The sequence below is a fragment of the Castanea sativa genome, chromosome 10, assembly GCF_040712315.1.
Source record: "Castanea sativa cultivar Marrone di Chiusa Pesio chromosome 10, ASM4071231v1".
NCBI lineage: Eukaryota > Viridiplantae > Streptophyta > Magnoliopsida > Fagales > Fagaceae > Castanea > Castanea sativa.
In genome coordinates, this window is record NC_134022.1 from 5,757,173 (window position 1) to 5,783,774 (window position 26,602).

The 26,602-nt window shown below is 35.1% G+C and overlaps 2 protein-coding genes across 4 annotated transcripts; one reads left to right on the forward strand and one right to left on the reverse strand.

The window, feature by feature from the left end:
• Positions 1–1,665: 1,665 nt before the first annotated feature.
• LOC142614071 (uncharacterized) lies at positions 1,666–7,936 on the reverse strand. Of its 3 annotated transcripts, XR_012840352.1 has the most exons (4): positions 2,641–2,909; positions 2,483–2,528; positions 2,225–2,278; positions 1,666–1,891 (listed from the first exon to the last, which is right to left on the reverse strand). XR_012840352.1 is itself a non-coding variant. In XM_075786613.1 (3 exons), exons 1-2 carry the CDS (start codon positions 7,860–7,862, stop codon positions 2,271–2,273), a joined length of 564 nt encoding a protein of 187 aa, XP_075642728.1. In that variant the 5' UTR covers positions 7,863–7,936; the 3' UTR covers positions 1,666–1,891; positions 2,225–2,270. The 3 variants fall into 3 exon arrangements, 2 of the variants coding, with proteins under 2 accessions (XP_075642728.1, XP_075642727.1); XM_075786613.1 differs by lacking the exons at positions 2,483–2,528; positions 2,641–2,909 and adding an exon at positions 7,307–7,936; XM_075786612.1 differs by lacking the exons at positions 1,666–1,891; positions 2,225–2,278; positions 2,483–2,528; positions 2,641–2,909 and adding an exon at positions 7,048–7,936.
• A 9,649-nt stretch (positions 7,937–17,585) lies between these two features.
• LOC142611923 (uncharacterized) lies at positions 17,586–19,669 on the forward strand. Its single transcript, XM_075784074.1, has 3 exons — positions 17,586–18,298; positions 18,433–18,527; positions 19,095–19,669. Exons 1-3 carry the CDS (start codon positions 17,586–17,588, stop codon positions 19,667–19,669), a joined length of 1,383 nt encoding a protein of 460 aa, XP_075640189.1.
• Positions 19,670–26,602: the final 6,933 nt, after the last annotated feature.

The window sequence follows — 26,602 nt, forward strand, 5'->3', positions numbered from 1 at the left end:
TTATGTAACATTTGATCCTCTGAAATTTTTGAATAACAAAAAGCCCTGTTGTGGTATTGTGTCGTGAAAATGCAATTCTAATAAATATGGATACATGTCATCACATGAACAACTGACTATTTATTTTAATAGATGTTTTATGGCTTACATATTAAACAATACCACATGATGGTTAAGTGTTTCATTTAGAATTCAAGAAAGTTCCGTATCTTAGAGAAAAACCATAAGGAGGTTTGTGTACTTTTCCCAAACTCACACACATGTATTTAATAAGAAAGGGCTTCTAAGTATATATAGGTTAACATAGCTATATAATTATTTTTATAGGAGATATGAAAATTCGCAAAATGCATAACGTTCACTTGATTTTTTATACAAAACAACTTGAAAAATATATTAAAGGTGATATTAATAATTTGGTCCTCCAATTAATGGACACATTTCAATTTAATCTCTGAATTTTAAAAATAAAGTTTATATTATCCTTAAGTCTCCTCTCTATTTAAATCTTAATAGGATTAATAGTTGCAATGAACTTCATTTTAAAAATTTTATACTTTCTATAATAACCTTTTAATGTGTATTCAATTTGTCACTTCAACTAATAGAGTTTAAATTTGAATAAATAGAAAATATAAGAATAAAATTGACCTGATTTAAAAGTAGAGAGATTAAATTGACACAATTTACAATTGACAGACCAATTGATTTTTTTTTAATAATTGGAGGACCAAATTAACAAATGTAAACTTTATTAAATTAAAGTTGAAAAAAAATTACGAAACTTAAAAATTTATGCAAAGCTAAGTAAGAAAAAAAACTAATAAAAGTGGTTGAATTTCAAATTCTTTAACCGTAATTATAAGAAAATAATTATAATAAGTGATCAACATTGATAAGTTTAAATACAAGGAAAGATATAATTTGAAATGAGGAAATTTGCTTAAAAGAAAGGTTTGGTTTTTATTGATGAAAAAAAAATGCGGAAAACTTACATGAGATGATTTGGTCATATGCAGAAAAAAAAAGTGATTAATGTATCAGTGAGAATGAGTCAATCAATTGAAGTACTTAAGGGAAAAGAAAATAGAGAAAGACCTAAAATAACTTTAGTGGAAGTAGAAAAAATGAACATGCCAATTAAAGAAGTAACAGAGAACATGGTTTAGATATAATAGAATTTGTGATGAAAAATAATACATGTGAATGACCTTAATTAGTTTGTTGAGGATTCGTGATCGACTCTAAAATTTTGACATTAAGGCTTTGATTTTTGTTATCACTACAACAAAAGTGGACTATGGTGACGAAACGTTTCGTCACCACATGTCCTTATTTCGTCACCAAAGACATATGGTGACGAAACCTCATTCGTCACCTAAGCCCCGTCATTGCATCGTCTGGTGACGAAAATTTTTCGTCACCAATAAAAATATGATAGGTGACGAAATATTTTCGTCACCAATAAAAATAATAGGTGACGAAACTTTTTCATCACCTAATATTTTGCGTCACCAAACCAATGATTTTTCATTTGTAATTTTTTTTTTATTTGACCATATAAGGTGACGAAATAATTCGTCACCAATGGTTACTTGCCATTACATTAACCTGTTCATTTCCAATCACTTCCATAAACAAATCATCCATATAATTTCAACCACATTCATAAACAAATCATCCATTCATTTCCAACCACATCCATAAAAAAAATCATCCATACAATCTACAAAGGAAATAAAGAACCATTATACTTTTAAAACCATTGAACCGAGTTGTTCACAAAATAATTACAACCATTTATGTATAAATGATGTCTTCTCATACTTTACAAAAAGTGATATGAGTTCAAGTTGCACCACAAAAACACTCTTTGCCACCAATCTCAAATCTGCACAAGTATAAAGAAAAATACATTAATACTCTATCTATTGAAAGAAGCAACTACTTGTACAAATAATCACAAGATTGCCTAAAATTCATCTAAATTTGATACATTGATATTACTATCATGGATCCAACTTAAAAATAAAGTTTGATACAAGGAATATGTTGCCCAACATGTTAAAAGTTTCAATATCACCAGTGTGGCAAACACTAAGCTTATACTGAAACTCTACTAAGTGATCTATTTATAGAGAAGAATTCAAATATGCCTTTAATGGCTTCAAAGTTCATTATTCCTTTAAATTGCTCCAAAACAACAAAAGATTAGAGAAATTACCAATAACAACAAAAAACTTATAGTCCAGTCCATTTAGATTGCAAACCTATATCCCTGATAAGATGTACAAAAAAAAAAAAAAGAGTCATAACTATTAGTAAGACAATGCCAAAAATGTCCACAGAAAACCCAATTACATAATGTAACTAGTTATGCTATCTAAATCACACAACCGAATGAAAAAGTACTAACTGTACTGCACAAACATGACCCAAACAACTAGAATCAAATAGAGATAGAGACAAAGAAATATAGTACCTCAACAGTCCAAAATAAAGAAAATCTAGAGAATATCCAAGAGGACCTAAACCATTTGCAACCAAAAAATGTTTGTAAGACCTCAAAATTCCACAAATATCCAAGACAATGAGAGGTTAATAAACATTGCTTATTAGGTAGGAAAATAAAATGCTAACCAAGGTGTGTTCTAGTTAGTAGATGAGCTCCCCCCACTGCCACAAATGTCATTGAAACTCTTGCTCCTCAAAAATTGTATGATGCTAGCTATTTGAGTATTTTGCAAATATTCAATATAGAGTACTTACTATATACTAAAGTCACTTGCCCTTCTCTTTTTGCTTTAGTGCACTAGTACACTACAAATAATTTTAAGAAAAATGAATCATAGATTGTAATAAGATGTGCATGCACATATCAAGTAATAATGATACATGCGTGTGTGTGTATGTGTATATATACATACATACATATATATATATATATATAGGTGATTAACCATAAATTAAATTAATTGAAAATTTTAAATTTAGGTTATGTGGACTGTGTGTAACTACTCAATTATGAGCATGACTACCACTACCCCTACACGTGGACAAGCCCCCAATCATCACACCCGTTTGAATTGCAAGTAGTCATTATTTTATTTTGTGTTAAAGACTTAAAGTTACTACAATGGAAGGCAGTCCCAAAAGTGTAGGGCTTGTGGGACTCTATGACTCTATAATCTATTTGCCTTTCTTTTTGAGAATGAACCCAGGTGCACTTGCACCTATATATCTTTTCATTTTTCCCATTAAGCACAAAACCAAAGTACCCTTATTAGCAAAAGTTTCTAACAGCTACTTTCTCTCTTTTGAACCTTTTCATTCAAACAAACTCAACTGTCAAAAAAAACCCAATAGATCAAACCAAAAGAACCAATAGAGCAAACCAACAGTTGAAATTTGAAAAAAAAAAAAAATTACAATCCAATTGTAAAATTTAACAGTTTCAAAAAAAATATTTTACAATCCAAAGTACAAGGGTACCTTCACTGAGTGTTTCATCTTTATCTTAAGCTTTTAGATGTAATAAATATAAATATAATGTTATATAAGTAGGACAAAATATATGATAAGTTATGCATTTTACCAATTCCAAACCATTTTCCAATCAAAAAAGTATAAAAGAAATATTGGATCAATCTCAATATTTCTAAAAAAATAACTGTCAAATTTTGTGTGTATCTAACATTTTCTGTACCCACTATAAATCTAACCAATAAAATATTAAAATCCATTATTAAGCACAACCTGGAACTGTCCTATCTAGCTAGTGTCCCTACAAGTTGAAAGCTATTGACACAATCCCATGTACTTATTTAAGAGTTTTCTTTTTTTACTTTTTCCCCTGAGACCTGTGCTTTCATTCAACAAAACCACGTGTAAGACATTTGTTATATATTGCATTAAATTAATGCTTACAACCATATGAATCTTCGAAATCTTCAAACTTTTTGGATTTACATATAAATGGGACTAGACTGAAGTGGAAGGCAAGTGTTGCGGCTTCATATGCTTATTTTTGAGTCACATGGATTGCCCATACTTGAAAGATAAATTAATTAAGGTTCTACAAAATTTAATTCCATGCTTATCAGTGTGGGACTTGAATACCGGAGCAGATAGCTCCCTTTCATAATCATCACAGTGAATGAATGTGTTAAGACTCTTTCATTCACAAAATAAGTAATTTCATTATACAGTATTCATGTGTGTGTGTGTTGTTGGGACGTACAAAAATCCTCAGCTCCCTCAGCTTTTTAAACTGATACATAGCAGAACAAAGCATATAACATAAAAATATCAAAATTTAAGTTTCCTTTCGAATTCCCTCAGCTTCCTAAGCAACCAAACAGAGACTAAAAATTAGCCACTACTAAATTATCCAGCAACATAAAAATCATGCATGTCCAGTATGATTGTCCCCAAAATTTCACCTAAAAAACGTTGCACATTTCACCACAGTCAAAATTTAATTTTGAAGAAACTAAAATTTGACAGATTCCTCATCTTTTTAAACTAATACACAGCAGAACAAAGTATATATAACATAAAAAGATCAAAGCATTCATTTCCTTTCGAATTTGCCCAGTTTCTAAGCAAATAAACAGAGACTAAATTTTTTTTAACTAATACCATTTCTCCAGCACTCCACTGTTTGGCTACTCAGAAAAATGAAAGGAAAAAAAAACATTCACATGGGTTTCGATCAAAGCCACCACCAACGCCAAAATTTGACACACATACAATTGGGCATCATACCCGGCCATCCTCAATGGAAAAACTTTCAGATGGGTTTCGATTGGGATGAATAAACTTTGGGGGAAAATCGAAGCATACCTGAATTGGGTTTCCTTGCGTCGGTGAAATCGACGAATGAACTCTCCTCTTTACTGAAAATTTCGCAAAGAGAAAAACAATTCGTACAAATAGAGAGAGGATTGGTGAGAGAGAAAGAGAGAGAGGATCTATGAGAGAGAAAGAGAGAGAGAGAGAGAGAGAGCTTACCGATTGATGAGGGAGGCTAAGAGGCGTGAGGTTTGTGTGTATTTGGGTTTTGTTTAGGCGTGAGGTTGAGAGTTTTTTTTTTTTTTTTTTAAGAAGGTGGGAAGCTGAAACTTGAAAGGCTAAAAGGTTGGTATTGGGTTTTGTTTAGGCGTGAGGTTGAGAGTTTTTTTTTTTTTTTGAGAAGGTGGGAAGCTGAAAGGCCAAAAGCTGAATAAAAATAATAATTTTGAAGGCGCTGAAAATTGGGCATGGGCACCGCGCAAAAAATTGAGAGCGCGCTATTATATTTGGTGACAAATTTGGAATTTCGTCACCCAAGTTAGGGCTTTGGTGATGCAAATAAATATTTCGTCACCAATTTGAACATTTTTAGTGATGAAATATTGATTTTGTCACCCATTTAAACTATTTGGTGACGAAATCTTCTTTACCTCACCTAATGCTAACATCCAGTGACGTAATTGTTTATCCTCACCAGATTTCGTCACCATAGCCCACTTTTGTTGTAGTGTATTATAGTAGTAATCAACCCCTTAAAAATTGGTAAATATAAATAATTGATTGATTGATTTTATGTCATATAAATTAAAAAAAGGGTAGATGATGCTTTCACTTGTACATGCTGTAAAGTTTTAGATTATGATATTGATGATAGTAACATAAAATATCAATTGATAATTGTAACTATGGTAGATTTTTTTTTTGTAATAATAATAATAATAATAATGAAAAATACAAAAAGAAGAAGAAGGATGAAAGAAAGGAAACTAGATCTAAGAGATCAGCACATCTTAGAACATTCACATTAATTTGTGTAAATTTTTAATTATCTATCATAGTATAAGATCTTATTTTTCCTATTTTACAAACACACTTTTTAAAACACCCAACATCAAATTATCTATTTTACACAACAATTTATTAAGATATTATTTTTTCTTGATTTTTTAACTTGTTTTTCTTTCTTCACATATTACAACCACCATTCACTCTCTTCATTCATATTCGAAAATACGTAAAAAATGAATTAAAAACTAAATACAAAATAAATAGTGTAAGTGTAAATTTATGGAATTATTGTAACAAACTTGTAAATTTATATAATTATTCACTTACTTATATAAGTTATTTTTAAGTAAAAATACGTCAATTTTATATTTTTTTTTTATAGTTTAATAAATAAAAATACTGCATGTGTATTATTTGATAACTGTTCTGTTTAGTGTGAGTATCTGTAACTGTGTAGCTTCTTGTCTAGCTAAGAAAGGACGGGAGATAGAAAACATGTTTGATTGATTACATTGATAGAAGAAGTTCCCTTTGTTTCCCTGGTTTCTACTTGTTCTTACATATGATGATGATGATGATGATGTAATTTGTTTTTTTAGTAGAATGATGATGACGTAATTAAAGTTCGAAATTGAAGAAATGTACGTACTTCTATTATCTATTACTTAAAAAAAAGAACTGGCAGGTTGGAAATCTCTCCACAGGGTATTCTACAAAAATGGGTAACTATTTAGATGGTAAATTAAAAAAGTTTTACTCCTGTTTACATTTAGTAAACTATTTTAGAAAATCCTTAATTGAGAACTGAAAAAATTATAAAATTTTATGAAAACTTTTTCAATTCTTGATAAAATTTTTACTAAGATGAATGGTTAATACATATACTTTAATTAAGAGCATACATTAATCGGACCTAAATTAAAACAATATAATGAAAAATGGCATACCTGTAATTTGCACTAAAAAGAGGTGCGAAACCCTTAGCTTCTGTGATAAAAATGGAAAGACATGCCCAGACAGACTTTACTCAGAAATCTGGAACAGAAAATGACACTGCACTGCAACCATTACCAGTACATCACTCAAAACCCTAATCTTCTTTCATTACTCTTTTCTTTTTTAAATAAATCCTTCCTTTTCTTTTTTCCTTTTTTGCTTTGATTTTACAGGGTGCTGCTTTCTCTTTTTGGCTTTTGGTTTTTTGTATAATCAATTTGCACATTCAATTTCACTCACACACAAACAGTACTGCAAGGCACACAAAATGAAATATAAGAACCATCAGATAATATGAAAAAAAAAGAGACTGTATCTTAAACATCTCAGTGCTACTCTCTTCCTCAAACTGCAAAGCATAAACCTAGTACACACCCTCACACACTGTGTTGTCTTGCTTATTACGATGGCATCGGTCTTTGCCCCAAGCGAAGTTCTAGATCAAGATCTTCAATATTGTTATAATTATCTGTGGTTGGCGAGTAATAAGAAGAAGAAGAATTGGTACCTGGTTGTGTCCCCAATGGAAAATTCGCGGGTGGTGATGCATAGGGTGAAATAGATAGGAGAGTGGAAGGTGACTGATCAATACATGCTGTACTATCTATTGGTGTTGAAGTAGTGAAAGCAGCAGCGTTATAGTTTGGCAATTGGTAGAGCAAGCATAACCCTCCACCATTTGCAAGGAATTCTTGAGTTGGGATTATAAATGGGGTATTGGAATTAGGCGATGAGGTTGGAATATTGCCAGAATTGGGCTGCGCTTGGTGGAGGCGTGCACGGTCACGGCGGTGCACGTTCATGTGGCCGCCCAGGGCTTGAGCCGACCGGAATTCCCGTCTGCAAAAGGTGCAAGTGTAAGACCTAGGAGGCCAAGTAGTGCCCAAAATATTCCCAGTGTCTTCAGCAAAGGCTTTCACCTCCCATGACTCGTCGTCTTCTTGCTGCTGGGCTTGCTTTTGGTTCCACATCCACGCACTAGGGTTTAATTGATTTTGATTTTGTTGGGATTGAGACAATTTTTGGAGCTGGGTCAAGGAGAGAAGGCCAAGTTCAGCGCCCATAGGACCAATACCAACATTTAAGACAGATGATGATGGAGTTTAATGTGGAAGGAAATGGAGGAAAAAAAAAAGGTTAAATAGGGGATGGGCTAAAGAGTGAGAGTAGAGACAAAAAATGAAGCCCTTACACCGGATATATCACCAAATTTGAAGTAAGTAATTGGATTTTAGCGAGATTGACACAAATAATTTAGACAACCCAACTAGATATTTACTGCCTACAAGGACGATTTGTTACTTTGGCTTCACCGCCCAACTATTTACTGGTTCATATTTTAATCCAATCGTTGAGAAACATTAAATAAAATATAGGTTGTATGTATAATTTGGATAGCTACATTACATATATGATAAAGAAATCAAAACACAAATGTCAGGAAAGAGAGCAAAGCTTCAGACTCATTAGAAATTAGTGATATGCGATTAGCTAGAATTCAAGCAATTGGGATTAATGCTAATGAAATTTCCTGGCCCCTTAGCTTTTTACAGAACCTGAGCCATAACAAATGTCCTTCATATTTCATTACTCCTTATGACATGTCTAGTTCAAATCTGAGTATATAGAAATAAATGCGTGAAAGAGGAAAACCTGTGTGACTTTAATTGTTTTTCCTTTTATTGGTTATTTGTTTCAGTTGTTGAGTTTGTTCATTGAGGGTCCACTCTGCTTGCTAAAGGACTTGTGCGCCAAATTTCTGCAGACATCAAGCAAGAAAATGTAGAGAGACCAACAGCGGAAGTTTATGGTCAAACTACAATACTTTGTAAACGAATACTACTTTTTATTAGAATGGCTTGAGGTTAATGAATCGGCTCGCGTAGAAAATACCTCATGTGTTGACCTTGGAATAGAAAATTAGATCATCATAATTTTTTCAAATCGGCACTGAGATCACCAAAATTTATTTCAATAGAAGTTCTTTGCTATTTATTTATTTATTTTTAATTTTTAAGATGCATGCTAATGCAGGAGGGGCTTCAAACCACAAACACGGCATTATAAATGAATGTAATTATCATTAGACTGTCACTTAAATCTCAAAGTTGCTCATGGTTTGAATTCCAAGAATGACATTGTTCTTAATTTCTGTAATAAATATAATTACACTATAGCCTTCATATTGTTGGTCAAAATGGCCATATAAAATTGAAAACCTAAAAATCATTTTTGAGTGTATATATATTTAAGATAGGATTAAGTTATTTTTTATGCAAATCTTTATTCAGGGTTGGCTCAATCATTAGGCCACTTAGGCAAGGCCTAAAGGCTTCAAATGAAAGAAGAATCCATTTATTAACCAATAAAATATATTATACTAGCTTATAACCTCACGAATATGTATAAGATATATTTACAAACAAGTATGACTAAATGTGTATTAAAATTTTACCAAATTTATAGATAATGTTTGTATATTTGAAAATATAAAATATCAACTAATAAAATAAATATAAGTTTATTTGAAAAAAGTGAAAATAAAATCATTTAAATCATTATCTATGAAATTCTCGATTTTGGTTTGTCCAACCACTATTTGTATAATAATACTATAAGAGAAAGTTTCAACCTATAGTGTTTGCTCCCGTTAATAACTCTTTATTATCAGATCAAGACACTAACCGGTTTTTGGTGTAGGCAGGAATTGAACCCTAAATTTCTTATTCAATCATCAAAGACTTTACCAATTGATTTAACTAGAACCCAATGATAATATAAGAAAAATGATTCAATGATGGTGATTTTTTTAAAAGTTTATTAATTTTGATTCTATGGTTTTCTTACCTAATAACTCATTTAGCACAAAAACTTAAGAAAATTAAATTTAACTCCTTTATTTTTTAGTGTAGTAAATAGTTGCACTAAGATTTAAAAATATTGGATGGGACACATGGCATAAAATTAGACTCCAATTTAAGATCTAATTAATTTTTCTCTTAGTTTTGGTTTTAAATATGTACTAGTTTGTAACCTTAACGCATATGCATGAGTGCATTTTAAAATATGGAATTATATACATTTTATAATTCATACAAAAGCTAAATATGATAATTATTATATTGCTAACTCTTTAAAAACATTGTAAGAATATTTTTTTAGTATAAAATGCAAAGTTTTCATACTTTTGTATTTTATTCAAGGGAAAATATTATTTTACTTCTTAACTTAATTTTTTTTATTATGATGCAATAATTTACGATTTAATTTTTTAATTATAGTTTTAGAAAAATTTTATTCTTGAATTATCTTACTCCATTCAGATTCAAAATTATATTATCTCTTTCCAATGATAAGGTACTTAAAAAAAAGAGTTGTCTAGCTAGTTGTCTTAAAATAAATTAATTAAATTTTCAATATGCTATAGAATTATCATATTTAAAAAAGAAATAGCTCTTATTGAAAATGGTGTCACATTTAATATAAAACTACCAAAACTCTCAATTGTTGTAATAAGTGATAAACACTTGCACAAAAATTAAGAAATTGATTAGACACATGGTATAAAATTAGATTTCGATCAATTTTATAATTTAATTTAATTTAATTTTCTCCTAGTTTTGACTTTATATATATGCTAGTTTATAACCTATGTTTGCGCACATGAACATTAAAAAACGATGATAAAAAGGAATTGAAAATTAATAAAAATTAAACGAATGATGTTGCAAAATTCCTAAATTGACACAAACCCATCAATATTCCAAATAAGAGAATCAAAACTAAATGAGAAATTTCTGGAGAGTGAAATAATAATTGAACAACTATTTACTTAGAGAGAGGGGGAAGGGACCTAAGGTAGAGAATGATGGTGTAGTGAAGACAACGGACTCTCTCTAAAACCTTCGAGTAATAACAAAGTTACTTGCTTTGATTTTTTTGCTCTAAAGCTTCATCAACAATTTCATATTTTCTATTAAAGATAGAGAATTCAAAGAGTTTAGCTTTTATGACAATCCAGTTTCTCAATTGCAGCATTGATATAGTTTTTGATATGTTTTCCATTAAAGAGAGAGAATTCAAAGAGTGTAACAATTTTTTTTTTTTTTTGTTTAGTTGACAAGAATGATTTCAAGTCTCTCGAGAATGAGCTTGTTTTCAAGAGGAGAGTCTGATGTATGATAGAATATGGAATTCAATTTTTTTATCATTATTAGTTTTGATGTTTTCATGTAATATTCAAAATTTTAGATTTAGTGCTGCTATTTTCATGATTTTAGGTGTTTTTAATCTTTTTATGTTCAACTAAGGGTTCTTTTATAATAGAGTATCAATTAGGATCTCTTTTAAAATATTTTTACTTGTCAATCAAGTTTTATAGAGCCTTTATATTGGCCTTGAAGTCTATAAATAAATTTTCAATTCATGGTTTAGTTTTTTTATTAATAAATTTTGAGAGAGTTTTCTCAAAATTTATTTTGGTGGATTCCAAAATTTTTCTTGTGGATTCAAGAGTCATCTTAAGAAGATATATTCTGTTTATTGTGACATTCTACTTGCGTCATTCATAAAAGGGTGGCAATTTTTATATTTCATTCTTTAGCCCATGATAGATAAGATCCTGATTTTGTAGCTAAGCTTATTAACAACTTGATGTCAAAAGCAAATTATTGCAGATTTGAATGCCCTGGTTTCCAAGGAATGTAGATGATTTCCCTAGGCAACATTGTAGCCAAGCTTCTATGTTCTATTTCTTTTTCCCACATTTTGAATAAAGATAACCATTTTTCTAATTTCAAATTAAAGCAAATTTAATCACATATGAGTGAGCCCGACGGCCGATTCTTTGATGTAGACTGTCATTCACAATTTAATTAAGTGGTTGACAATTTAACATGCTTATCATCTTGCTCTTAAATTCTCTCTTTCGTTACTTTCTTCTTGTCACTTCTTTATAAACCCTCAACTAAGAAGCGTTTCTCTACACCTCGAAAGAATTCTCGTAAGACAAATTTGGAAAGCAAGAGAGAGCAAGATAATAGTAGACATCATGATCAATCTTTAAAATTCTGTAATCTTTGTCAAAAACTTAACTGGAACCAGTTGTTTAATCTCCCACATCACATAGCTTTTTTCACCGACGATTTAACCAAGAATGATTGATCTTACTTTTGAATTTAATTGCACACCTCTTCTTGCATATAGTAATATAGTAAACTCACTTCCAGTCAGAATGTGTCTCTTTTAATTGTCATATCCTACTAAGTATAAGATGTCAATTATTAAGGCCAAGGCCTTGACCACTTGAGATTTAATAGTTTATTAAGTTCTAAATTAAACCGTTTCTTTTCCATTGCTCTATCTCATTTTTCTAGCTAGCTAAAATCTGTCACATTCCTTGCCCGAATATTGATCTTATCGTTAATTTGAAAGGATATTCTCGATGATTTATGTCACAATACACAAATGCCTTTTCTTTATATATGGCAGAGTAGTACGCTCTCAATAAAGACAAAGATAAAGGGCCACTCGGAAAAGATAAAATAGATAGGGCAAAAAATATTAGAAGGTGGCTGTGTGGAAACAACTTGTATTGTATAATAATATGTATTGTTCCTTGTCTCAATCAAAACAAATATTATCTTTGTGAAAATGTTTAAAAAATTCAAAAGAATACTTTCAAGAACAATAGTACAGCGAGGAATTTGATTAAGGCGTAAAACTGAATTTAATATTCAGTAGATAGGATGCTCAATATTTGATCAGCAACACACGTACGGTCAATCATACATACTGTTGTTGTGCTTAGTGTCTTGAATCCTAAGTGAGTTTCAATTCGTTTAATTGACAAAGTCTATTGTCATCAAATAAGAAATTTGGATTTGAATCCAGCCTAATCTAAAAACAAATTGATGTCTTAATTTGATGGTAAAGAGTAATTATCAGAGAACATACACAATAGATTTCAAATCTATATCGTATATAAATAAAATATAATAATAATAATAATAAAAGTGTCTTAAATCCCACCCTAGTTTATCTCTTACCCATGAGTTGGGGATTGCATTACATGGGATCGAGGGATCGATTTGAATAGACCTAGTTACAAGAATTAGCCTAATTCAATTGGATTTAGCGCAGGTTTTTTGTCTTTACAATATACAGTGAATAATATTGAACATTCATAGTAGAAAATATTATGGAACATAATATCTATCAAAGTATCAATTACTATTACTATTAATAGTATTAAATAAATAGCCAAGAGTATGATAGCTCATTTGGTACTTCTAGTTTTTTCAATAATAATGTTTAGAATTCAAATTTCCCCACTCTCAACTCTCAAATCATGAGATTTTTTTTATAGCAATATACTAGTATTAAAATCCCCAAATAACATTCAATTTATTATAAATTAGCATAGGCTTTTCTAATAATAGGTTAAGGATGAGAGAGAGGTGGTAAATTTTATGGAAAACCTAGAATATTGTAATATTGTTCATATTATGAATATTTTTGTAATTGAACTACACAATTAGACTAGGCTTAGTTTCCCGACACCCATAATTCAAACCCATCCTAATTTAAACCGAATTGAGTTTTAAGTTCATTTGTATTCAAATTTATGCCAAATTGTGTTAGAAAATGAGTAAATTTTAGACACGGTTCCTTAGTGTTGGGAAATTTAAACCCCGGTTGATAGAATTAACAAGTTTTAAACCCAAGTTGTTAATTAGATTTATTATGAATAAACATTGTTAAAACAAACAACTATCAATATCATGTTAATATCATGCACAACGGAATAGTAAATAAGACAAGATATGACGACTTAGGAAAACTAATGAAACAAACTAATTTCACTGTAAAAAACTTGGGAGGAAACCTTCCTGAAAAAAAATTCATTATAGTAAAGAGAAGTTTCAGATTTAGTACAAAACTTTTGTCTCTAAACTCTACAATCCCCATAGATGAACTTACAGTGGAAATCTTCTACCGTTTCAGAACCTCTGAACTCTTCAATATATACACACCACCAATGATGCACGGATCCTAGTACATGACTAACCCAAGCAACTTGAAGAAGATATTGTTGGCTGCAAAGTTATTCATTTCATCAATAATGAAGATCAAGAAGCATTTGGTTACAAAAATCTAAGGTGCAAAAGACGCAGTAACTTCTTTGAGAGAGATTAAGGCACTAGGTCACTATTTGCATGTGTTCTCCTTGTATATTCACTTAATGCATATGTGACAGCCTTTAAAATAAGCTTTATATATGTCTAGGGTTGTGAGAAAAGAAACCCTACACAAATATACAAGCATGGGTCGAAAATCAGATCTGAAAATTCTGATTTTGTAAGTCTCGATAGATTCAGCTACTGTCGAGCTTCCTTCATTAAGTCTCGATAGATTTTTTGTCGAGGTATCTATTGAACTTTAATGAAAAACTTTTCTTCACTTGTTTCTTGGTCCAATCTTCATGGCTTTAATACTTGGCTTGAATAACATGTTTCTTGAAGTACTAAACTCATCCTAGATCTACCCAATTACAAGTAAAGTGCATTTTTTTCAAAGGATTAGCTAATTACATAAAATATGTCGTTAACACTTAGGTAAATTAAAGTGAGATTCTTAATTAAAATCAAACACATAGTTATATTAACGAAAAAGCACGATGGGCATGAGACTCAGGACGACTTGCATGCAGCTTCGTCTCATAGAGAGAGGACAGTCTATAATGAACCGGAAGGTTCATACCATAGTGATCGGGACCGTGAGCTGGAGAGTCTATGTAGGCAGGTTAAGGAGTTGGAGGCACAACTAAGGCGACAAAGGAGGACTCTAGAGAGATCGTGCCATGACCAGGACTCGGAGAGTAGTCATAATGAGCGGTTGTCTCACCAAAGCCACTTTCGGCGGTCAAGGGAAAGGTCGAATAAGTCTAGAAATAGAGATTTGTTATTGCCAAGAAAAAAGGGAAAGGCGCTGAAATGCCACCATGGATGCCATGAGTCGAGCACTTAAAAGGATAGCCTGATCACCCTTTTTTTTGAAGAGATAAAGCGTACCGAGATGTAGAGGCATTTCACTCGTTTGCCGTTTACTTGTTACGACGAAAAGACGGACCTAGTAGAGCATGTAAGTCACTACACCTAACGTATGGCTCTTTATTCTAGGAATGATGGGCTCTTGTGCAATGTATTTCCTTCTAGCCTTGGTCCTACAACAATGAGATGGTTCAATGGTTTGAGAAAGGGTTCCATCCACAACTTTGGGGAGTTAATCTAGGTGTTCGAGGCCCACTTTGTGACATGCAGCCGAGTCCCCTAACCATTGATGCCCTATTATCCATGAAGATGGGGAGTGGGGAGACTCTTTGATCTTACACAAATCGATACTAGGAATTGTATAACAAGATTGGGGGAGGTAATGCGTAGGTGGCTACACGCACCTTTAAATTGGGGCTTCCTTATGAGTCCAAGTTGAAAGACTCCTTGATTATGAAGCCTTCTGAGAACATGCACCAGTTGTTGAGACGGAGAGAGAAACATAAGAGGCTGGAAGACGAAAAATTGCATAGTAAAGGGAAGGCCTTAACTACATCTCAATACTAGAGGGAGCAACGAACTAAGGGATTTTAGCAAAGGCCCAGAAGAGATACATGGATGCGAAACCCTATCAGCCGATCAAAAGGAGTAAATGCAGCATTCAAGGAGCCTGTACACAAAATCTTGGAGAAGATCAAGCATGGGCCTTATTTCTGCTAGCCCGGTAAGTTGGGCGGAGATCCGAGTAGAAGAAACCAAAATCTGTATTGTATTTATCATCATGATAAGGGGCACACCACTGAGTAGTGCAGAACATTCAAGGACTACTTGGAGCAGTTAGTCAAGGCAAGGCATTTGAGGGAGTATGTGGTCGGCCGAGGAAAGGGTACCACAGGGCAAGCATTAAAAAGCCAATGGAGGACAATGACACCTCCCCTCAGCATTATCGAAGTTATAAATTCTGCATCCATCAGAGTTAGCTTTAGCTAGCGAGGAAGGATATTCAGCATTACCCTTTAGCAGGAACCAGAGGAAGTGGAGTGCCCTAGGAAGAAGCCCCAGTTAGCCAAAGAAAAGATTGCCTTCGACGACGACGATCTTGAGGGAACCACCCAACCATACGACGACGCATTGGTTGTGCCCCTTAGGATTGGGGGATTTCTCATCAAAAGAGTCATGATTGACCAAGGGAGTGAGGCTAAGATAATGTACCTGGAATTATATAAGGGTTTGGGTTTGAAAGTTGAGGATCTCACAAAATATGATACTCCGCTGGTGGGATTTGATGGAAAAATGGTAATTCTAGAGGGGCAGATCAGGCTCCCCGTGGCAACAGAGGGAAAAGAATTGTGAATTTCATAGTGGTGAATGCATTCTTGCCATACATGACAATCTTGGCACGACCATGGATCCATGCCATAGGAGCTATACCATCCACATTGCATTTGAAGGTAAAGTTTCCTGCCGAGTAAGAAATGTAGTAGTGAGGGGTGATCAAAAAGCAGCTTGGCAGTATTTGGTGGCCGCAATCAACCATGAGGTCAAGCAGAAAGAGCAGGCAAAGTTGGACCCATTATAACAATCATAGTTCCCCGAGGAATTTGGTGGGGCTAACAGTGTTGAGGAATTGATTGAGGTCTGTATATTACCTTATGAGGATAGGCATTTTCGGATAGGAAGGAGCCTTCCAACTGAGGATTATGTGAAGGTACTGTTATCACTGGTCCAAAATTTGGATATTTTTGCATGGAGTCTGTATAAGGTTCCCAGCATAGACCTAGAGTTCATAATGCACTGATTGAATGTGGACTCTCTGTTCCCCCCCCCCCCACCCAAAAAGCAAAAGCCGAGACGATCTGCAAAGCCTCACGTGGAGGCCGTGAAGGAGGAAGTGGAAAAGTTGAAGCAGGCTGAGGCTATAAAAGAAGTGTTATTCCTGGATTAGTTGTCTAACACTTTGGCAATAAAGGAGAAGAATGGGGAATGGAGGGTCCGCGTTGACTTTACTGACCTCATCAAAGCATGCGCTAAGGACCCTTTTCCCATCCTAAAGATAGACCAGTTAGTGGACGCCACGTATAGTCATCTGAGGATGAGCTTCCTGGACGCCTTCCAAGGATATCACGAAATTGCCCTGGCTCCTGAAGATCAAGAAAAAATATATTTCATCTCTCCTAAAGGTAATTGCCACAATACAGTCATGCCCTTTGGTTTGAAGAATATTGGGGCAACTTATTAGTGGATGGTTACTCGAATGTTCGGGTAGTAGATCGGTAAAACCGGGGAGATGTATATTGACGACATGGTAGTCAAGAGTAAGCTTGAGGAGCAGATTCCAAACCTACCCAAGATATTCAAGATATTAAGGCACCACAAGTTGTGCCTCAACACTGCCAAATGTGCATTCAGAGTAGGGTCTGAGAAGTTTCTCGGTTATATGATAACATGTAGAGAAATTAAGGTCAACCCCAATTAAATCAGGGCAATTCAATAGCTTAGTCCATCGAGTAACCTGAAGGAGGTGCAAAAGCTCACAAGGATGATAGCAGCCCTAAACCAATTTGTATCCAAATCAACTGATAGATTCAAGCCGTTCTTTTAGTTGCTCAGGAAGTGGAAAGGGTTCCAGTGGACCAAAGAATGCGATGATGCCATCTAGAGTTTGAAACTTTACCTAGCCCATCCTCCTATCCTATCTAACTCGAACTCGGTGAAGACTTATACATGTACCTAACAATGTCTAAGCATGCCGTAAGTGCGGTACTGATAAGAGTTCAAGACGGAGTGCAGAGACTAGTATATTATGTTAGCAAGACTTTGTTAGATTCGAAGACCCAATATTTACCTTTGGAAAATATGGCATTAGCCCTGGTACGTTCTACAAGGAAGCTACTACACTACTTCCAAGCCCACACAGTGTACATTTTAACCAAGTATCCCTTACAAGCTTTGTTGAGAATGTCAAATTTCACGGAGAGGACAGCTAAGTGGGGTACAAGGCTAGGATCTTTTAATGTCAAGTACAGGCCAAGAAACACTTTCAAGGGACAGGTGCTAGTAAATTTTGGAGCGAAGTTCACTCCACCTATTGATGATGCACATAGGGTCTGCCAGGTCTCAATTTGGCCTTGGAAAGTGTATGTGGATGGGGCGTCCAATGCTCACGGAGTTGGGATAGGTATAATGTTGGAGTCTCTTAAGGGTATAAAGTTCGAACACTCGCTCAAGTTGGGTTTCCAGATCTCGAACAATGAAGCTAAGTATAAAGCACTAGTGGCTGGACTCCGAGTAGCCAAGTTGCTAGAAGTTATGGAGTTGGAGATTTATTCAGATTCACGGTTGTTGGTAAGCCAAGTTGAGGCAAATTCGGAGGCAAGGGATTCAAGAATGGCGGATTACCTAAAGCTAGTGCATTCGCTGCGAGCATGTTTTGGTTTGGTGAAGGTATCGTGGGTTTCTAGGGGGTAGAACAGTCATGTAGATTCCTTAGCCACCCTAGCTTCATCCATAGGAAATTACATACCTCGAATAATCTCTGTGGAGTTATTGGAGTATTTGAGCATAGATCATTAGTGTTGTGTAGCTGCGACTTTGACTACCTCCCTGAGTTTGATGGACCCCATTATCTCATTCATCTCAGACAGAACACTCCCTATTGGGCAGAAGGAAGTCAAGAAGGTAAGAAGGAAATCAGCCAGGTTCTAGTTAAGAGGTTGTACTAACTATCATTTGGGAGCCCTTATCTGTTGTGTATGCACCCATAAGCCGTGAAATGGCTTCTTGCTGAGTTGCACAAGCGGGTTTGTGATAGCCACACCAGTGGTCGATTTTTGGCTCATTCTTGCAATGACACAGGGTTTTTGGTAGCCGCGAAGTATGTTAAGAAATGTGACCAATGTCAAAGGCAAACACCGAAAATCCACTAGCCCTAAGGAAATCTCAATCCGATCTTTATTCCATGGCCCTTCACCCAGTATGGGCTAGATATTATGGACCCATTCCCTTGAGCTACTGAGAATTGAAGGTTTGTGATAGTGGTAACCGATTACTTCTCCAAGTGGGTAGAAGCCGAGGCTTTGGCAAACATCCAAGACATCAATGTAAAGAATTTTATCTAAAAGAGCATTGTCACTTAGTTTGGAGTACCAGAGGCCCTAATCTTAGTCAACCGATTGCAATTCGATAGCAAGACGTTCAAAAAGTATTGCGGTGACCTGGGGATCAAAAACATATATTTGTCTCCAGCATATCCCCAAGGTAATGATCAGAATAAGGCTACGAACAAGGCTATTGTTAACAGACCGAAGAAGAGATTGGAGAGTGCCAAGGGAAAAAGGGCCGAAGAGTTACCTAACAAGCTGGGAGCCTACCAAACCATGCCTAGGAGATCCATAAGTGAAACCCCTTTCACCATGACTTTTGGGATAGAAGTAATAATACCCGTGGAGGTTGGCTTGTCAAACATAAGGATTGTATGTTTTTCCCCGAACATAAATGATATGGCCACGACCGAACAACTGGATCTCTTAGAGGAGAATAGAGAGATAGCATCTATTTGGTTGGCATATTACCAGAAGAAGTTATCTAAGGGGTACAATAGAAACGTGAGGCTGAGAGAATTCGTCGCAAGAGACCTTGTCTTGCGAAGGGTGCTGGGAAGTATAAGGGACTCAAGTTTAGAAAAACTAGTTCCAAATTGGAAAGGCCCATATCGAGTGACCGTTGTGGCTAGTGCTGAAGCTTACTACCTAGAGGATCTCGAGGAAAGGCTGCTCCCTCGGCCATGGAACATGAGCAATCTCAAGAAGTACTTTTATTGACTTGCTTGCAATTTTTACACATTAAACATCATTCTGAATTTATATTATCAGAAATTCAATTGTCCATAATCCTCTACGAATCAGTGTACTATTATTCTATTGAAGAGATATAAGTTCGGTCTAGAAAAAGACAACGAATAATAAAGATTTACTAAGGACGGAAGTATAGCTTCGGCCTGACTTTGGTCTCCGACTAGGTGGAAACCTGACGAAGGACATAAGCCTAACCTTAGCCTAACCTTGGTCACCGACTAGGTGGAAACTTAACAAAAAAAGAACAAAAGGAGTGAGAAGGCAAGGCAAATGCTTGAGACTCAAACACCATGCATATATACTTAGTTATTTGGAAAAGGCTAAGCTGATTAAACGCCAAACATTGTGCGAGCACCGTACATACATACTTGTTTGGTTCAAAAGATAGGAGTTGTCCCGTTCAAAGGCTGAGCATTATACATATGTACTTGGTTATTTTGAATGCTATAGTAAAACGCAAATAAATATGATTTGCGCAACAGATAGAAATTCAACCAAACATATTCAATGGACATGTAAGTAAAACAAAAGCCAACTGTTTAATTAAAAGTTCCTTATGAAGTACAAGGGAAATTAATATATATATATATATATATATATATATATATATATATATATATATATATATATATATATATATATATATATATATATATATATATATATATAATTTACTACAAAACCAACAAGCCCAGCCTAAGGGTTTAGCCTTTGTTTGGTAGCAAGGGGAGCAGGATTTGGGCTCGACCCGAATGCTTGGAGAGTAGGATTGTGGCCCTAGTCGGCCGGGAGGAGTGGATTCAATGGTTGCTTAGGTGACAACAGCCCTCGAGGGTTAAGCAATCGCAGGAGGATTCAGGTTCTCCACGATGACAACCTCGTCGTCAGAAGTATAAGCCACTATCTCCTCTAAGAGTTCCCCGAAAACTGGGGATATCATCCTGCTCTTTGACTAGACCTTCTTGGAGGACCTCTTCTACTAGTTAGTCCTTGAGCAATGGAATCTTGGGCAAGTCCTTATATGGGGATGTCTCGGGGAGAGGTATAGCATTAAGAAGAGGCACCCACTCCTTTTGGAATCCCGACAGTCTGGCCTCCTTAATAACCCTGGTCGCAGAACTCTCGACATTATTGAAACTAAGGTCGTACTAAGTTTGCTCGGCCTCCTCCAATTTCTTCTTCATGGCCGTGAGTTCCTCGCCCTTGGTCGTGATAACACTCAGTGCTTAAGCAAACTTGGTGTCAAACTCCTATGGCTTCCCTTTCAAAACCTCCAACTTGAGGTCGGCGAAGCCCGAATCCTCTCGATGACGGCTAACTTCTTCTCTGCCTATGTAACCTCTAGGGTTTTCTCTTAAAGGGTGGATTCGGTGACCTGCTTCAAGGTCTTTTCATTGTTTGCCTCTTTGACGGCCTTCATTAGCCAATCCTTTAGTAGGTGCACCCCCTATGCTGCTTGCCATCCGAGAAATAACAGTTAGTACAGAGATTGCAAGGCAATGACTACAGTAGAATTATTTGAAGAATGACTAAAGGAGAAAACTTACCACTATGGTGTGCCATTTGAGGTTGAGAACTGATAGGCCAAGAATGTATTGACCCCTTGTGATTAATTAATTAGTTAATTACCCAGGTTTATTAATTAATCAAATTAACATGCAATGTACGTGGCAACACAAAAAAATCACCAACTAAAGTATAATGCAGCAGAAAATAAAGTTGAAACGGTGATTTGTTTACGAATAGGGAAAACCTCTGAGGCAAAAACCCTACCGGGTGATTTTAAGGTCACTACTTCCGAGAATCCACTATTATCAAAACAAGCTGTTACAAGTAAAGGAATCTCAGTACCTTATACCAACCTACAATTGAACCCTTATCCTAATATCCAATTGGACTTGTTCTGTAGTGACAATCACTGCTTGTATTGTACGGCTCCTAGTACATGACTAACCAATAAATGCGCGGATCCCAATACTCGACTTAATCACCAACTTGAGAATAATGTTAGCTGCAAAGTTCTTAAATTCATCACATGATGAAGATCATGAATTTGCTTGGTCACAAAACCCTACGGTGTACAAACACAACAGCTTCTTTAAGATGAACTAGGGTAAACTAGGTTTCCGGTCACAATTTGTACGAACAACACTTTGCCTCACACTTGTGCAATTGTACTCTTTGTGACGGCCCTTAAAATAATCCTTATATATGTTTAGGGTTGTGAAAAAAGAAAACTCAAACACATACTCACAGATTGGATGAAAATCAGAACTGAAAATCTGTTTTTCATAAACCTCGATAAATACCCTATCTATCGAGCAACTGTCGAGTCTAGGGCTGAAGGAGCTTTTTAAACCTTGATAGATACTAGCTGTCGAGCTTTAATGACCAGCACTTCTTCACTTAATTCTTGGACAGACTTGCATGATTTTAACACTTGAACTTGAAATCTTGTTTCTTGAAGCATTAAACACATCTTAGATCTACCCAAATACAAGTAAAATATGTTTTGTCAAAGGATTAGCCAATTACATAAAATGTTGACATATGTTCCTAATATGAATCACATATGTCCTAACAATTTTCCCTTTTGGCAATCCGTGACAAAACCACAACAAAAAAATGAACATATGAGAGAAGTTATAAATCACTCAACTCATACTCACTTGTTGAATACAATAAAATCTATCCTAACACAAACTCTTGAAAAACTTTGCAAGAAGAGAGTTCATGGCAAAAAATATTTTAACAACGTGTATTTCTGAAACATTTTAAACAAAACTCATCAAGGCATCTTAGTGTGAGACAAAAATAAAAGATTGCATACAATATATAAGAAGCATGTGCATAAAGAGAGAAAATAAACAACACATGAAGAGATAGGTGAAAGAACTGTAATAACAACCTCAAATGTATATATATCATCAACAAGTACAAGGTTTGCTATCACAAAGTGATCATAAGATCAAAGGTACATGAACAAAGTATCTAAAAGAGAAAGAAAAGAAAAAGATACATAAGTCCTCACCACATCCCTCAAAAATATAAACACTCCTAACAAATATCTCCTATACTAAGCCTCCCCCATATAAGTATAACTACTCTCATATCCAAAACTACTCCCCATTTTTGTCACAAGTGACAAAGGGTAAGTATATAATCAAGTAGACATCTTATCATCACTGGGCGAGCTAGCACCATCGTCCTCATCAGCATCATCACTACCGGAGCCATCATCACTTTCATCCTCTAAAGCTGGTGGAGATGGAGAGGCAGCAAAGAAACCACCCATGACAGCCTGTTGTCGTGCGATACGACCAACACGGGTGTTCACCTTACACAACTCATCATTGAGAGTGTGAAGGCGAGCATCCACACGCACAAGCTGTGCCATGATGTCCTCAAGAGTCACCCTACTCGTGGAAGAAGAAGGAGCGGAGGTGGATGGAGTGGTAGAAGCTAGAGGAATCGCCATACCAGGCCGCCTTGATTGTAGCTGCGCCTTGCTCCATTTAATGGTAGCGGCATCTATGGCACACATGACTGAGAAGTGGTTTGACTCGGGATAGGAGACAAAAAATGGCAAATGATTCTCATGATAGCCGAAGGGAAAATGAGTTTATCACGGGTCGTTGTATCCCTATATACATCTATGAGGGAAAGAATGAAATGAGAGGGGAAATTTATAGTAAGATGCTCTAGAAAGGAAAGCAAAAATTGAGCACGGGGCTCTGTGATAGAGTTATAGTGAGACAAATGATGCAAAACAAAAGTCATCCCTATGTTAATGAACCTCAGACCTTTAGCAAAGGCCGAGCAAGGGGTGTACTGACGATCACAAAAAGAAGACATGAGCTCATCTTTGGACACAGTCCTCAAATGACCACAGCCAAGTTAGTCAGGATGCGCTACCCTCGAGACATGGAGCACCTTGGATATAATATACGGAGTGACCACAATGCGCGTACCTCGAACACGAGTGACAAAGAGAGGTACTGAATAATCAAATCCATGCATGTTGGAGTAAAACTTTTGTATGATCATGGAAGGGCAGGTGACCGGGACGCCACATAGTGACTCCCAACCTTTACTATGAATGACAGCGGGTAGGTTAGTATCAGAGAAGTCCGATAAAATGACTTGGCGTTCCGAATGAATGTCTCATCTAGAAAAGTTCTCTGAAAAGTCCTTGTGGGCTTTATCATCACAAAACCGAATATGGGAGGGGGTAGAATCAGAAGAGGAGGAAGCCCTAGAATGAAGAGGGTTTTAGGACAGAGTAGATTTTCGTTTAGGTGCCATAGAGCAACTAACCAAAAGAAGGAGAAAGGGAGAAAGAGAGACACGCAGAAAAGCACCAACACAATCAATATCAATATAAAGATAAATGAAGGTACGTATGCATGAAAATGCATGAACATATGACATGCAAACTTAAAAACATCATAGGCTCAGCCCAATCCAAACCTACCAGCACATAAAATTGCAACAAAGTAAACACACATCTAAAATGCATAAAACATTGTTATAATGCAAATGTGATGCAATGCATGATGATTTAAAACCACTTAAACAAGACCCATCCCAAAAATTTCACAAAAACTTCATCAATGTTGAAAAAATCCAAAATTTTTCAAAAATCCCATAAGTTAGGTAAGAAGACATGAAATGCATGGTAGAATAAGTGAAAAGATCATACCAGATGAAAGAAGATGATCTTTAGGCCGAAAAACTCTTGGGAAAGAAGTTTGGAGTGAGAGAGAGAGGTTTTGGGAGGTGAAGAGTCAACAGGAGTCGAGAGAGATCAAGAGAAATGAGAAAGAATTCGCGCAGATCCTATTTATAGAATCTCATAATTCTCGACAGATCGAGAGGTGTCGAGATTTAAAGGCTTGAAGAGATACGGCTATCGAGCAGCTATCTAGAGGTGTTCACAGCAAAAGGGGCTCGATGAATCGAGGAGCTATCGAGTATCTATCGAGGAGACAGAAACTTTCTCGATGGATCGAGGAGTTGTCGAGAAGCTATCGAGATTACGATAAAAAGAAGTTGAAGAGCTCGATAAATAGCCTAACTGTCGAGAGGTGTCGAGAAGTTGTCGAGATTGCTTTAAAAATAGTTTTTCAAGAAGAGAAAAACACAGACATGAATGCAATCAATCATGCAACTCAACCAAAGATCCAACCAACATTTGAAGCTCTCAAAAACATCTCTCATCTAAAAAAAATGCCATGCATTTAGATCCAAAACACACACACACACACACACACACACACACACAAACCAAGTCTAACTAACTTTATATTTAAAAAACAACCAAAACAGTTTAGTGGGTATACATTAACACATGAAAACCTTGTGATGGCCAAATCATATTGTACCTGCACATGTATCAAAAGTAGCAAAGAATATTGCATGTTATGTATGAAAAACATCACAAGATTGCATGAGTGTCTATATTTTATGACGATTTGAGATATGAGTAAATCAATTTTACTCACACACGATCATAACTGCTTGATGGGGACTATCACCTTCGAGGTACATCCTATAATTCTCACATCTCCTAGAATACACGCTTGCAATCATATTTTAAAGCATTTTGATTCTTTTTGCTTTAATTTTTCTTTGCATATTTTCTTTTAAGTATATCATGCATGGACATATAAAAGAAAGAAAAGAAATACTCAATTATGTTAAGTTTTTGATATTGCACTTTTGCTATGGCAAAGCATATCAATGTCATTCCATGACTGGCGGGCAACAGTGGTGAGATGGTTATCTATGCCTTTTTCTTAGAATTTTTTAGTCATTCCCGTCAAAAAGAGTGATACGAGTGTTAAGTACAAGAGATTACTTAATCTTACTCATCACAAACAAGAGCCATAAAGCTCACTTGCTTAGTTGTGCATAGAGATGCTCATCTAAGTTACAAGAGATACAAAATTTAGAAAATTTTGTTTCAATGGCCATTCAAGGTACACAAGTACCAATGTACACAAACACACATTGTTTTTGTATTTTTTTTCCCTTTTTAAATTTATTTTTAAAACAAAACAAAATAAAAACTAAACAACCAAACAAAAACAGAAAAACAATATGAAAGCATGAAAGAAAGATGCAAATGCATGAAAGCATGATTCCAAGATCAGATAAGAAATCAAGCAAAGAGAGTCCTACTTTAGATAGAAAGAATTAAAGCAGAGGACAACAGGAAAGACAATTAAGTCTTAAGCTCCTTTCTCACCCACATAGCACGAGTCTTTGGCTGTCAAAATGAAAAGGCACGTGTCTTAGTATGTCTACTAAAGAACATAGAAGAAGTAAGATTCTCCCGAAATTGAGTTAAAAAGCTCAAAACTTTTAATAACGCACCAAGAGTAGGTACGGAGCCTTTAGTCAAAGGATGAGACCTATTTGACACTTGCTTATGAGGAAACAACTTGAAACAATTAGGCCGAGTGTGACCGGAAGCACCACAATGGTGACAAACATGAGTAGTTTTCGAACTACTATACTTCCTAGAAGGAGGTCTAACCTTAGAGGTTAACAGAGACCTCAACTTAGGACAATTTGGCCTAATATGACCAACAATATGACAATGATGACAAATGGGGACAAATTCAGATTTTTCATTCAACTTAGGAGGAGTTTTAGACATAGGTTTAGAAACTTCAGCGTTAACATCATAATTTTCACCTTTGTTTATCCTAGCAATATTAGCCTTTAACTCTTCGTTATTCCTTTTAAATGGAGAAATATAAAAATCTTTTTCTTTTGAGTTAGGCTCAACAACAAGTTTGACACTAGTTAATTTTTCAACTTCAGTTTTTGATTCAACTAGTTGCTCTTCCAAACTCTTAATTTTGTCCACCTAAGATGTAATTTGATTTTTAA